General features: G+C 42.6%; 1 protein-coding gene across 1 annotated transcript in view; it reads left to right on the forward strand.

Annotated features, from left to right (window-relative positions):
- The window catches only part of Specc1 (sperm antigen with calponin homology and coiled-coil domains 1), a 247,034-nt gene that overhangs the window by 152,779 nt on the left and 79,490 nt on the right, over window positions 1-14,765 (forward strand). The window contains 3 exon segments of the mRNA XM_051168370.1: window positions 7,519-7,726; window positions 11,174-11,247; window positions 11,616-11,794. Coding sequence (XP_051024327.1) covers window positions 7,519-7,726; window positions 11,174-11,247; window positions 11,616-11,794 — 461 coding nt within the window.

Genomic DNA, 14,765 nt, shown 5'->3' on the forward strand with positions numbered 1-14,765 from the left:
TGTTTTGCCTGCATGTTTGTGCACCGCATGTGTTTCTCGTGCTCACAGATGCTGGACAGCACCATTCTATCTCCTGGAACGGGAGTTATAGATAGCTGTGAGCCACCATGTGGGTGCTGGGTACGTACCTGTGTCCTCTGCAGGAAAAGTAAGTGCTCTAAACCACTGAGCTACCTCCAGCTCCCCATGGACCTTCCTGACATCTTTCCTCAGTCTGTCACATGTCTCTGGCATTTTAAGTAACTTGACATCTTAAAAAGTGAATTATTTCTAGTCAAATGACTACATATTGATTATATAAGACTTAGTAAAATATAGAAAAGAAAGCAAGCATTGCCTTTAATACTACCACTTGGGGGAAAATCTGCCAACATTCTGTTGTATATCTTTTAGACATTTTTCTCAGTTTGTATATACCTAGGTATGCATACAAACCCATTATAATATTTCATCTTTCTGTATAAGAGAACAGAGTATATGTGGCCACAATCCACAAATACAGTGAACCAGTTAGTTTACTATACAAGTATACAAGTTCTATTTGTAACCTTCTCCCTCACCTTCAGAGATAGGGTTTCTCTGGGTAGCCCTGGCTGTCCTGGAACTAGGTCTGTAGACCAGGTTGGCCTCTGCATCCCAAGTGCTGGGATTGAAGGTGTGAGTCACCACTCCCAGCCTAAATTATTTACTTATTTATTGATTTGTTTGTTTGTTTATTTATTTATCTATTTTAGCTTTTTAGTTTTGGCATTGCTTCTTATTGTTTGTCTATTTATCACTCCACTTGGAGATGCTCCTAGAGAGAACCACTCCAGAGAACTCTTAATTTATTTTTACCTTTATTCTTTTTAAAAGAATTGTTATAATTTGTTTTTCTTCCTGGTTTCTTGAGTAAAATTCTTTAACTTTAACCCACCCTGGTTGGATTTAAAGGTATGAATTTACCCTTTCTTATAGCTCAGCCAAAGTAAAACAATAAAATTTAGAGTTTTCTTGTATACATTTAATCTATTTGGAGGACATGGAAAATGTATGTTTTCTCTATAGCACAACACACAAATACACACTTAAAATAAATTATTTTTAAATAAAGTTATTCACTTAGCTTCAAATATTTATTGATATTTCTGCCAACTAGAATTATTATATACTAACATAGGATTCTAGCCATTGTTTAGTTAAGAGTCTAAGGAAAAAAATACATGAGGGGTAATGCTACATACATACACAAGGTTTCTTTTATATGTGTTAAGAGTCCAGGTGTGTGACTTTGCACTGCCTTGTGTACAGAGGATACTTTTTTTGGTTTTTCAAGACAGGGTTTCTCTGTGTAGCCTTGGCTGTTCTGGGCTTTTATATAGTCATCAACCCCAAAAAAGCATATTCCAAACCTCTTAAACTGTTTTCCGTTGCACTTGACACTGGGTAATTCGGAAGAGAAAGGGTTTTTTTGAGCTGCTAGTTCAAGATGCTGGAAGTCTGAAGTTGAGCAGCCGTGTCTGATGAGGGCTGCTCTGGCTTCGACTCAGAATGGGAAGAAGCTACCTCATGTGAGAAAGCATGGGTGAGAGAGTGAGTGGAGGTGCCAGCTTTCCTTTAGTCCTCTGGCAAGAGAGAGCCCATGAGGCTGCACCCATACACTCCTCAGGGTAGTACCCCACTCCTCATCACTCCTAAAAAGCCTTATATTCAGTATTCATTATTTTTCTCATGGCTGTGTCAAAATATTTAATAAATACTTAAGAAAGGAAGGGTTTATTTTGAGGGTCCCATGCATCAGGACAGAGGAAGGAAATTAAGAAAGGAAGGGTTAGTTTTGAGGGTCCATCACAGCGGTGGGAGAAGCATGGCAAAGGGGCCAGCAGCTGCAGCTACTCACTGTGTAGTCTGCACGTGGAGGAGGATGGATGCTATTGCTCATCTTGCTTTTCCTGTATCCCGGCCTACAGCCCAGCCCAGGAGAGAGTGATGTCTATGTTTAGGGTACGTCTTCCCCTCCTCACTCGGTCTTCAGCAAAACCTTTCTGGAAGCATCTTCACAGGCGCACAGATGTGTTTCCATAGTGATTCCAAATCTAGTCAAGTCGACAGTTAAGATTATCCATAATTCCTCCTAATACCTCCACACCGGAAATAACATTTCAGCATGAGTCTAGGCGAAGACAAACCATATCCAAACTGTAGTACAGACAAAACAGCTCCGTGTATCCCTCCCCAGTGCAGAATATCAGCTAATCCCTAACAACTATGGACTCCAGAAATGCTACTGAAGGAACCCATTCCTAAAGGAAAACAGGACACGAGCTGAATTCGTCATGTGCCTTCTGGCACTTGTGTCGGGTTCCCCCAGCTGGTCTCCCCTGTGGAAAGTGGTGGATCCTGAACTACTAGATGGAATAAGGAAGGGTGGTTTGTCAGTGGGAGCCAGGCACAGTCAGGGGCTCTGCCCTGTGCTTACACGCGCTTCTGCCGGAGATTGCTACCCCTTACGCTTTCCTTGGGCTGGATTTATTTTCTTCCTTAGATGTGTTATTAGCTGTAGTGAGAGAAGGCCACAGCACTATTCACTCCTTTGAACTTGACCTCACAGCTCATCTGTGAGCAGCAGTGATGTACCCACACCTCTGTCCTTTGGGGGGCAGCACCTGCTGTCCCTCATCCTTCCCAGATACAGCCCTGCTTGTGCAGCTCACTGTTAGTTCTCAAAGGCAAAATTCACATTTCTAGCTTCATCTCTGGGTTTTCTATAACCTTTTTTTTTTCTTTAATAGCAGAAGTGTACATATACTGGCATAACTCCTCCTAGGCAGAATAGCATTGCAAAAACAAAAACAACAAAAATAGCAATGCAACACACACACACACACACACACACACACACACACACACACACACACACCCAGGTTGAGGCCAATAAGTGCAGTATGGCTGCCTCCGCAATAGCCACACTAGATGTCAAGATAAGAACAGCTAACGCAGCACATGCTCTTTCTGCTGGCAGCACCCTCGGGCTGGCATTCCTGTGCTTTTCTGAATGCTTTGTACTCTATTAGCATGGTGGCCTTCTTCATATGTTAGGTATTTAGTAAATTTTGCCAAATGGATGTGTGAAAGTTTATCATATCTTAGGAACAACTAATGTTTTAGCTTTCTTGTGTGTTCTAGATATTCCTGGGAGCATCTTTTTTGTTTGCTTCCCATGAGGACATTGGCTGGGATTTAAGTGTTGGGTAAAGTTTACTGGAAAAGAATGTTAATTTTGCTGGATATTGGTCACAAACACTTTTTTTTGTTTTTTTTTTTTTGTTTTTTTTCCTTTTTTGAGACACGGTTTCTTTGTGTAGCCTCGGCTGTCCTGGACTCCCTTTGAGGACCAGGCTGGCCTCAAACTCACAGAGATCCACCTGCCTCTGCCTCTGCCTCTGCCTCTCTCAGTGCTGGGATTAACAGGCATGCACCACTGTACCCAGCTCTGCAAACACTTCTTTTCTTTTTAAATTGTTTTACATATACACTTATATTATTACACATTTAAAAATAATCTACATACAGCAAGAAGAACCACAGAACAATCAGGAATTATATTCATGTTACATTCATGCTGTTTTGGCTGTTTGTATTTGGCAACCTTCAAGAAAACATTTTCCTATCTTGGTGCATCTAAAATTCTGAATGTAATTCAATATCTATCATATCTCATCTCTATCAACTTAAAACATCTATCTAGACTTAAAAACATCTTAACCCCAACAACCAAGCTTAATTGTGAAACTAAACTATTTGGTCTTCAACCCCATCAGAGACTTAAGAAGGAGTAAAATTAATTACCTGAGTAAACAGGGAGTGCAGGTCAGCAACTTCCTAAATGAGAAGATGACAGAGACAGTTTGCTACCTGAGCAGTCACCCAAAACTCCCTATAATGTTGGAGCATCATCTTCAGCCTTCTTGGCCCAGTATATCTGACTGATATATTTGTGAGGTAGGAACTATTGAGGACATGCTTTCCCTGTCTTGGCAGAGTTTGGTCGTCAACTCTGCCTACATCCAAGCTTGCAAAGTTCTAGGCAGAATCCTGTCAGTGGTCGAAACGAGGACATTTTGCCCAGTGGCTTGTTTGCCACAATTGAAGCCATCTCCATAAGGAGGTTCATTGATGCTCATCATCCTCTTTGAGGTAGGCTGGGTGTTGCCAGGAGTTAATCTGTCTTGTTGGCAAAAAAAAAAAAAAAAAAAAAAAAAAAAAAAAAAATCATTAAGATAATATAAATATCTTTAAATGCTATATTCTGTATGTCTCTGAGGTTTCTGAAGACCTTACCTAACTGTTTTACCCTGTCTATAGAATCATGCCTGTTACATCCAGGATGTATATTCTTGTGATATAAATAGACTAGTAATTGAAATGACCACAAATTGATCAGACGACAACTAACTTGTCTAATTTACTTATCCTAAACAGCCTGTAGTAGGGTTTTCAAAGCATTGGAGGTAAACCTTGTGTCCTACTTGAGTGGTATGGGTACAAGGCCTCATATTAGGGTAGAAGTGTATGTAATGTGTGTGAAGAGTAATCTTAAATTTGAATTCTATATCAATGTATCAAAATTAAATTATTTTGTACCAATATACAAATTTCTATACCAATGAATTAAAAATAATCTTGTGATCACAGTTAAGGCCTTAAGTTGACGAGTCCACTCAATAATCTACTTTTTGTTCTATAATCCCTATATATTTCTATATTCCTGCTTTTTTCTTTTCAACCCCTATCTCCAAACCTAAGGAAAAAAGGTAAAGGAAAAGAGAGACATCCCTGAGTTCAATCTTGTTTTCTCTCTAAATAAGACCAACAGTAACTTATAACCAACTCCCAATGAAAATAAACATCGAAATCCCAAGAAAGCAACCAAAAACCTACCCACTCACCCCCCTTAAGGGGAATGGGGTATCATTCTCTTAGGGTTTCTTCTGGCTGATTTGGGACGAACAATACCTTTGTAGGGGCCCAAACAAAACTGGGGAAAATGGTTAAACAAGGTCGGAATATCATTTGTGGTCCAGTTTCTAAGTGTTGAGAACTTCCAGGCTTAATAAAAGTCCTGTGTGTGACAGTCTGAAATGCTGGACCAATTGGGACCAGAAGCTTTCTTTGAAGCTGTCTTGGGAGCTGTCCTGTTCTGATGGAGAACAGCAACTGAAGCACTTGGTGCTGGAACATGGAAGATATAGGGTGTCAGCGTCCAGCATGCTAAGAGGAATGAATCCTATCAGGTGTGATCCAGCTTCAAAGTCCAGCCTCACAGGCAAAATTCAAATTTCTACCTTCATTTCTGGGTTTTCTATAACCTTTTTTTTTTCTATAATAGCAGAAATGTAAATTTAGTAGCGTGGTCTCCATTGGCACTTGCTGCACTGATGTGCATAGACACCACACCTACATATAATTGAAAACAATAAAAACTGTTAAAAATGAAAAAAATTAATGTGGCGTCTACATAAAAGCTGTAGCTAAATGAGTTTCTAGGAGCACTTCTGTTCAGCTGGGACAGAAATCGAGAGCAGGGAAATGTAGCTCCCTCAATGTCGGAGCTCAGACCTGATGCCGGTGGTTCTGGACTCTAGTGTACTAGGTATGCCCTGCATGTCAGCAGCTCAGCATCTAGCCACTGTTGGTCAATCCTCTGCAGCCAAAGCGTTTAACAGAACTTTCAGGGCCTGTCTGGAACTCTCCCAGTGGGAGGGCCACTTGCCCCCTGCAGCTCCTCTGTAACCCTACTGTTTCCTCTTTGCCTCACCTTCCACAGTTCTCAGATCTCCTCTGCTCCCTGGAGAGAGGTGTGTTTGTGTGTGTGTGTGTGTGTGTGTGTCTGTGTGTCTGTATGTCTGTCTATGTAGCCCTGGCTGTCCTGCACTGGGTTTGTAGACCAGGCTGGCCTCGAACTTACAGAGATCCACCTGCCTCTGCCTCCCAAGTGCTGAGACTAAATGCGTGCGCTACCACACCCAGCTTATATGTCTCTCTCGCTCTCTGTTTTTAACGATTTCTTTCTTTATTATGTATACAGTGCTCTGTCTGCACATACACCTACATGCCAGAAGAGGGCACCAGAGCCCATTATAGATGGTTGTGAGTCACCATGTGGTTGCTGGGAATTGAACTCAGGACCTCTGGAGGAGCAGTCAGTCAGTGCTCTTAACCTCTGAGCCATCTCTCCAGCCCATCTTTTTTTTTTTTTTAAAGTCATTTTCTATATATTATAAAGTAGCCATTGATAAGATAGAGAACTTCTAGCTTTTTCCACCAATTGTAAGTTTCTTGGTTGAATAGGCCTCTGTTATACTATTATTCACATTACTGTGTCTTACTTATGCATAAGACATAAGGCCATTGTGAAAGAAGGGAATAGCTTTTATTGAGTGGTTACTGTGTAAGGCATAGATAAACTATATCGGGCAGTGATAAACTGCAAATACCTTATTTCATTAAACCATCTCTATTGTTCAAATGAGGCTCTGGGTTCAAGTGAGCGATCTTATCTCAGTATCTGTGGTGGAGAGTGGTCAAGGAAAACACTGCTGCCAAACTCTGACCTCCATATATATGTGCAAACATGTATACATACACCCACACATGTACCCACATACATGTGAAAATGCATGTACCATGCACACAGATAACCTCTTGTAATGTGTATCAGTTTACATATATGAACATTTAAAATTATGTTGAAATGGTGTAATACGCATTGTCTAGTATAAGACAAAGGCATGTTTCATACAGTCGTGTAATACCTCCAAATCAACACACATATGTAATGTAACTAGTTGTGTAAAGTTTTATAATACCTAGAACAAGCCTATATATTTATTATCAAGGATTTATACACATATGTAATAAGTGTGCGAAACCCTTCAAGGAGTGACCACACACTCTGTTGCTTGCTAAAATGGAAAGGTTGAGGCATTAACACACTTTATTGAATTAAAAGATTTAGCAAATGCGACAAAATTAATTGTTAAGTCTGAGTGCATTGTTTTATTGTTTCTTAATATTAGAGTTCAGTAGGTGAAATTAATGGGATGATTTCCATTTTCAATACATTGAGATTTTTATGCATGATGTATTGGCACACTTTTTATTCCTGCAAAGAAACAAACCACGTGTTCTAAGGTTGAGACTTAACTGTGGCTCAGGCTTCGGGGATATTGAATGTCACCAGCAGAGGGCACTGCTCTGCAGAGAATGTGAGGTTAGGATGGACACTGGTTCTCTGCCCTGTTAAGGGAAGTTTTATATCTTTGGATTCCTGCTCTTTCTGTTTGTAAAGGGGTCACAGAATCCAGCCCTTTGGACACATTGTGTCTCTCTTAACATTTTTAGCCTTGGGTGTCCGTAGACTGAAGAACAGCAGGAGTGGAATGTACCAGAGCATCCTGCAAGTCTTCTGCTGACATGTGAGAGTGGTTTCTCTTTTGTTTTTTGTTAAACTGACAGACAATGTTCCTTTTTCTCTAGATGGAAAAAGATTATTCTTACCTGAAGGAGGTCTGTGATCATCAAGCAGAACAGCTGAGCAGAACCAGCCTAAAATTACAAGAGAAAGCTTCAGAAAGTGATGCAGAAATCAAAGACATGAAAGAGACTATATTTGAATTGGAAGACCAGGTGGAACAGCATCGAGCTGTCAAGCTACACAATAACCAGCTCATCAGTGAGCTGGAAAGTAAGTGAAGCCAGCGAGGTGTGGCAGGAGGAGTTCCTAAGGGTGTGTGTGGTGGCAGGGGTGACAGAAGAGCCTTTTAAATACTCTGTCATCTCCCTAAGAGAACAGCTCTTAAGAAAAAAGCAGTAAGCCAGGTGCAGTGGTACACTCTTGTAATCCTGGCACTCAGGGAGGCAGAGGCAGGCAGATCTCTGTGAGCTCAAGGCCAGTCTGGTTTACAAAGTGAGTCCCGGATAGCCAAAGCTACACAGAGAAACCTTGTCTCTTGAAAAACCAAAAGAAGAAAGAAAGAAAGAAAGAAAGAAAGAAAGAAAGAAAGAAGACTCTCTGAGGTTAAGTGGAAAGCTAGGTGACAAAAGAAAAGATCCTTGACACAAATCTTGCAAGAGGGCAGGTACGTTTTGGAAGTGTTAGATATACCTGAGGCTTCCATCTCTAGACAACTGAGCCTACTTTGAATTCAGGTGTGACTGTGAGAGGCTTTTGCTTTCCCCCTAAGGATGCCTTCAGGGTTTAAGAGTAAATTACTGCCCTTGTATCAACAGTGTTGTCCTCAGGATCTAATGGATGAGAGCTCGGTGGTCTGCTCAGAGTGGAACAGACCATCTCTGCCTGGGGTCAAGTCCAGCATGCTTTCCGCTGATGGAGGGTATGGGAGCATTAGTGGATAGCTTTATGGACTCACTGCTTTGAATGGGGAAAGAGATTTTAAAAGAGATGAAACATCCTTTGCTTTTGTTCAAATTAGCGTTATCAAATATCACATCTAATGAGCTTTGTATCTGTAACAAAAGACTTAGTAAACAAAGTTTCGTATGGCACTAGTTACTACTGACATTAGCTTAGCTGCCTGAGAAGTTTCCTACCATGTACAGCGAGCCTAACTACTCACAGATTCTGTGTTCCTGAATTCACCTGCTCCCTAGAGTGTACTTGTACCCCGAGATTGGTGCTCACAACACCTTCCTGGTTTCGGAACATGCGGAGAGAGGTGAAAAGTCAGCCAAAAAGTCAGAAAACCCTCTGTTCTCAGCAGAGACTACGTTCAAGAGACCCCTGCTTTCTGGTCTGAATTCTGATGCTATGTACAAGTGTCTCTTTTTTTCTTTAAAAAAATTGTTTTTTACATTTTATTTCTTTGGGGTGTGGAGGTCAGAGGACAGCTTGTAGGAATTGCTTCTCTCCCTCTACCACGTGGTTTCCAGGACCAAAGCCAGAGTCGTCACACGTGCTCTTTACATGCTATTCTATTTCAAAGCAAAACAAAACACGTTGTACTTGTTTTTGTGATTTTTTTGACATTTGAAATGCTCCCAGATATGATGCTAAAGTGCCGTCTGCTGTCTACGGTCCCTAAGAGCAGGGAGGCTGCACGTTGATGTTGAAACTATGGAAAGGATGGGAAAGGGAGGAACCTTGTAGATTCATGGGTTGAAGACCAGTAGCCGACCGTGTCGTGGACAACAGTGTCAAAATGCCAGAGACGAAAAGACTTTATCGTAACATAGCCAGGGCCAGAAGAACATCAAGTCTTTGTCTTTGCACACCTATAAGGTGTAAAGGAAAGGATGCTTGCTGGCAAGAAAGGTTGCATAGGTCAGAAAGCTATAGGGGAAAAAAAAAAAAAAGGTTAAAAATACCTGTTCAGTATTGCAAAACAACAACAAGGCAGATGAGGTTCCTGCTTGCTGCTTATGGAACTGGCCTGTTTTACAAAGATTCTGGTGTGCAGAACTGTCTCGTGCAAATCGTATTTCAGATGATGAAAAATGTGAGCCGAGGCCCACAGGAATCCAACCCTGTGTCTGCTTGGGAAGCAGCAGCTCAGGGTTCCCTTGTCTAGTGAGCATGGTGAGGGGAGCTGATGGTATGCTCTGTGCCTGGATTAACTGGGTAACATCAGAGTGACAGTGCCATTGCCTTTGCCGTGGACCATCGAGCACTGACACCCAGTGTCACCCAGGTCAGCAGTCACTGTTGAGAATGCATTTAAATAGCTGGCCACTGTCTGTTTGCAAGCAGAGCACCCTCTTTGTAAAGAACAAAGTCATAGGAGACGAGTCCTGTTTTGTTTTGCTTTGTGATTTAGCACTGTGGAGAATGTGGTTGTATTGTCCCTAAATCCTTAAAAGTCAGCCCAGACACACCAAGAAAACAAGTGTATAATTAATGTCCAGAGCAAATTTCAGGCCCACGTCTAGTGATTATATCATAATATATCTGAGACTGAAAATAACACAGACCGTCTTCTAAGAAGCTTTTAAACTCCTGGCAGGGATATCAAGGTATTATTAAAGTATATTTGTGTCAGGAAGACAGTGACACTCAAATCCATCCTTAGATTAATCCCTTCCTGCCATGAGGTCCTTAAGAGAGACAGACAAAACAACAAGAAATAAAGGAGGGGGTTTCTTACTCTGTGGCATTGACCCTAAACACAAACCTGGGGGTCTACAAGCTCATTCAGAACAACCTCAGGGCAGGATGTGACTGTGGATTCCAACCTCCTCTGGAGATTCGATTCATGGCCTTCTTCCCAAGTCCCTCCGCTCCGCTCCCCTCCCCTCCCCTCCCCTCCCTCCCCTCCCCTCCCCCCCCTCCCCTTCCCTCCCCTCCCCTCCCCTCCCCTCCCCTCCCCTCCCCTCTCCTCTCCTCCTTCTTCCCTCCCCAGAATCACTCTGTGACTCAGATACTAGGATTAAAAGTACTCAGCACCATGCCTGTCTTGGTTCATACCCTTTTTCTTTTTTTTTCTTTTTCTTTTTCTTTTCTTTTTTTTTTTTTTTTTTTTCTCATACCCTTACTAAGACAGCTACTAGGAGTTTTGGCTTGGTGGTTGACATGTTGATACTTACATTTAAGTGGCTCTGATAGCAGTGTGGAAAGAACTGGAGGCAGCGAGAATAGGAGATGTAATTTGTTCTTAATTAGGGAGAGGTGGCTGTGCCACCTTGAAGCTGTTCTAATACACATGGGCCCAGATCCTGGCTGTCCTCAGAGATTCTGGGCTCATGGGTCCGGAGCTTGTGTGATTTTCAGGGTTAGCTGTGTTTAAGCATGCTGACTCTAGAGACGAGTTTCCAAGTCACAGGAGTGATAACCAGTAGAATCGTCCCTTACACCGAAGCGCTCTAAATTTCAGTAGCAAAGGCTGTTCAGGAAGCTGTGTGTGACCGGCAGGGAGGCCTGGGGCAAAGGTATAATTTGCACGGCTGTGGAAGCCTCCTCCCACACTGCTGCACAGCAGCACATACAGCTGACCTTCTGAGGTTGTAACCTAAGTACCATTGACATGTCATCCAGGTCCCTGTCATCAGAGTCCTTACAGCATGACTTACTGTGGAGCGATGGGTTTTAAGCCGCTGTCTCCCGAACCGCTCCCTTGCTTTGCAATTTGCTTTATGCAGGAGCCTTGCAACTTTCTAACTCTAACTCATTTCCTTCCAGGCAGTGTGATCAAACTAGAGGAGCAGAAGTCAGACCTGGAACGGCAACTAAAGACCCTCACAAAACAGATAAAGGTACGTCTCAGACCAAGAGCCTCCGCCACCCTCCTACAGGACATTCTTCCTGTCTCAGGTTAGAAATAATTGGGAAAGTGCCCTGTCACATTCTCCAGCCATCTTTTCCTAGAACATCTGTGAGCTATAACCCTGGGCCATTCATTCTCTGTCGAGAAATGAAACTAAAGCAATTATTCAGTTTTTAGTTGAAGAACTCTGTGACACCAAGGAGTTAACCTCTTGTGCCTCTTTTAAGTTGAGACACCATTAAAGCCCAGTTTTTCTGCTTAGCCTTCTTAGCGACTGATGTTAGGATTTGGGAGCCCTACGTAGAGACCCCCACACACTGCCGAGTTTCTGAGGGAACATGTGGATTCTGTTTTTAGGAGGAAACTGAGGAGTGGAGGCGGTTCCAGGCAGACCTGCAGACTGCAGTGGTTGTGGCCAACGACATCAAGTGTGAGGCTCAGCAGGAACTGCGCACTGTGAAAAGGAGGTTGCTGGAGGAGGAAGAGAAAAATGCCAGGCTACAGAAGGAGCTGGGGGACATACAGGGACACAACAGGTGGGTCACAGAAAGAGCCACACTTCTGTGAGTCTAATGGGCACACAGTCAGCGCTTTGCTTCTCTCTTGGCTAGTGTGGTGTGTGTGTGTATGTGTGTGTGAGAGAGAGAGAGAGAGAGAGAGAGAGAGAGAGAGAGAGAGAGAGAGTGTGTGTGTTGGGTAGGCGGTTGAGTTGCGGAGGGATGGAAAGCTTTTGCGTCTCTCTGTGCCAAGTCTTGTTATGTCATATCTAGGATCACTCTGCCACGATCATCATCACTACACAACTAAGGACCAGAGTTCTGCGTAGGATTTTAGAGAAACTCTTCACTTACCTGTGAAGGGAAATAAATCTAGCTTAAAAAGGGGCACCTGATAGATTTTAGTATTTGTCAGCATAGAGAGAGCATACTCATAAATGTTCACCTGCCTAGGTCTCGTAACTCAGGGAAAGCTGATTTGATAAAGGAGAGCTGCCACCAGATAAAGGACCATTCCTACCAGCCCAGGGATGTTCTTCCTGACTGCCCGATCTCATGGGCTGTTTCCAAAAGGTCCTGACTCAAGAGGCAGAGGCACAAGGATAGAAACAAGCGTGAGACCAGCATGGTGTAAATAGTGAGTCGAAGCCAGCCAAGGCTACCTTACATCCCTGCCTCAAACAAAAACAAACAGCCAAAGTCATGTTTCTGCTGTGTCCAGTGATAACTGACCCCTGTAATCCCAGCACTTGGAAGACAGAGGTAGGAAAATTAGGAGTTCAAGCTGCCCTCAGATACATAGTGAGTTCACTGAGCTTGATTCCCAGCACCCATATCAGGTGGCCCACAATACATTAGCCCAGTGTTGTTTAAGAAGAAGGTGTTCCGAACGTAAACTTGAAGTTGACTAGCATATAAAATTTAAGTGGGTAGCTGCAGAGATGGCTCAGCATTTAATAGCACTGGTTGCTCTTGAGAGGACCCAGGGTCAATTTCTAGCCAACTACATGGTGGCTCACAACCAACTATAACTCCAGTCCTAGGGGAGGTCTGATGCCTTCTTCTGGCCTCCGAGGGTACCAGGCATGCACATACACTGGCATGCATGCAGACTAAATACTCATACCCATAAATAAGTAAAATTTGAGATTTAAGTGGGATTTACAGATAAAATTATAAATAGCATTTTTGGCATTCAGAAATGTGGTATCTTCCCCTAGTGGGAGTCAGTATACTTAACTGAGAAATTATTTTGAATTTCTAACTGTCTTTTAAATATAAAATACTATGTTTTAAAGTCAAATTTGGTGGATTCTGAATATAGTCTATGGAGGTCACCTTAATCTTCGTGCTTTCCAGGACTAGGACTGCTTGTTGACTTGTTTCTGAGCCTTAGAGTCTGATCAGTGATCTCGAGTTTCACCACATTGGAAAAGTTAGATTCTTTTCACAGTTCTGTTTCTTTGAATTCTGTCACATTGTCCATCAAATCTGTTCCCGTTCTGTCGTCTTCCTTTGTTGGCTAGGGAAGGGTTCATGCAGTCAGCTCTACAGTCCTCTTTTGGAAAGTCATGGCCATTCTTCCATAGTCACAGCTTTGCTTTCTCGACACCAAAGAATATGAGGGGGTTGTTTTGTTTTGTTAGACAGAGGGAGACTAGGAAATGAAAGTTTCCTCATGTCCCCTGCTGAGGTGATCGCACGGTCCTTCTGTTTGCCTTTGTGCCCGCTTTCATGTCTTCCACATTGTATGCCTTTGGAAGACGAACCAAGCCATAATTGATTACTTGCATTCCTTGCTATTTGTGTTATTTTAAAGATTATCATTTTATGAAAGACAGGCTTTATATTTCTATGCTGGCTGTGCATAGATTATTGAACAAGATGTTGCATATCCTGCGGAGACTGTGACGTAGTAGGACACCTTAGCCTTTGTCTTTAAAATGTAGGGCTCCATATGCTATGTTCTGTCCCCTTAACTTTTCAATACTGTTTTTTCGTTTTCCTGAGCATTTTAAACCAACCACCTAAATCTAGTAACTTATCACAAAACCTTTCAGAACTTTAGAACTGACAACAGTCAGAGCGGACGTGCTACTGAAAGCCATTAGGCTTCCAAGTGTTTGCCTGTCGTTGCATTTGGCAAGACACCGGACAACTGCAGCTGACAGGTTCTTATTTGATTGTATACTTCTCACAAGCTGCCTCTTTGAAGAACTGACTTTTTCAAAATGACTGGCTGGTAACTCAGCTCCCTCCTGAACCTACCGTACATGGAAGCGGCCCACCCTCTCAAAGCTCCTGCAGCAACTTAGTGATTCCATCTTGGTGGGACAAGTTCTTGCCTGACATTCAATTTGAGTTTGACAGTCATCTCATAAGAACCCAAGGGTCATTCATGAAAGAGACTCAGCCAGAGAACTTGCGGAGGATTCTCTGATGAGGTCCCCCAAGCACAGCTGAGAGAAGACAAGAGCATCCAAAGGCAGCAGCAATATAAGAAGGGCTAGCAGTTCATGCATGCATTCTGTGTGAATGGCTGTGCAAAGGAATCACTATAGAACGGGCTGATAGGTGAGCAAATGACAAGTCTGGGCAGGAGAGCAAAACAAAGTGGGAGAGTATTCAGCCCATGAGTGAGCTGTAGTCCTATTGCCTTTTCAAATGTGTGTGCATTTTTTTTTTTTTAAATTTCTGTGCTTTGAATGGTTTGAGAGTGTTTTGTTTTGAGATCAAGCAGTTTTCCCATCTCATCTTCCCACGCATTTAGAACTATAGGCACATGCTGTCACTCCCTACTTATGTTTTATTTTAGAGTCAGAATAATTGATCTTACTCAGGTAATTACCAGGTATGCTAGGGATACCTGTAATCCCATCACTTGGGACGTGGAGACAGACGATAGGTAGTTCAAGGTCACCCTTGCCTTCAGAGTGAACTTGAGGCCAGAAGGAAGTACGTGAGACCCTATCTTACAAACATAAAAGGGGAGGCCTAGAAATACAGATTG

Source organism: Acomys russatus, chromosome 25 (genome assembly GCF_903995435.1).
Source record: "Acomys russatus chromosome 25, mAcoRus1.1, whole genome shotgun sequence".
NCBI classification, from domain to species: Eukaryota; Metazoa; Chordata; class Mammalia; order Rodentia; family Muridae; genus Acomys; species Acomys russatus.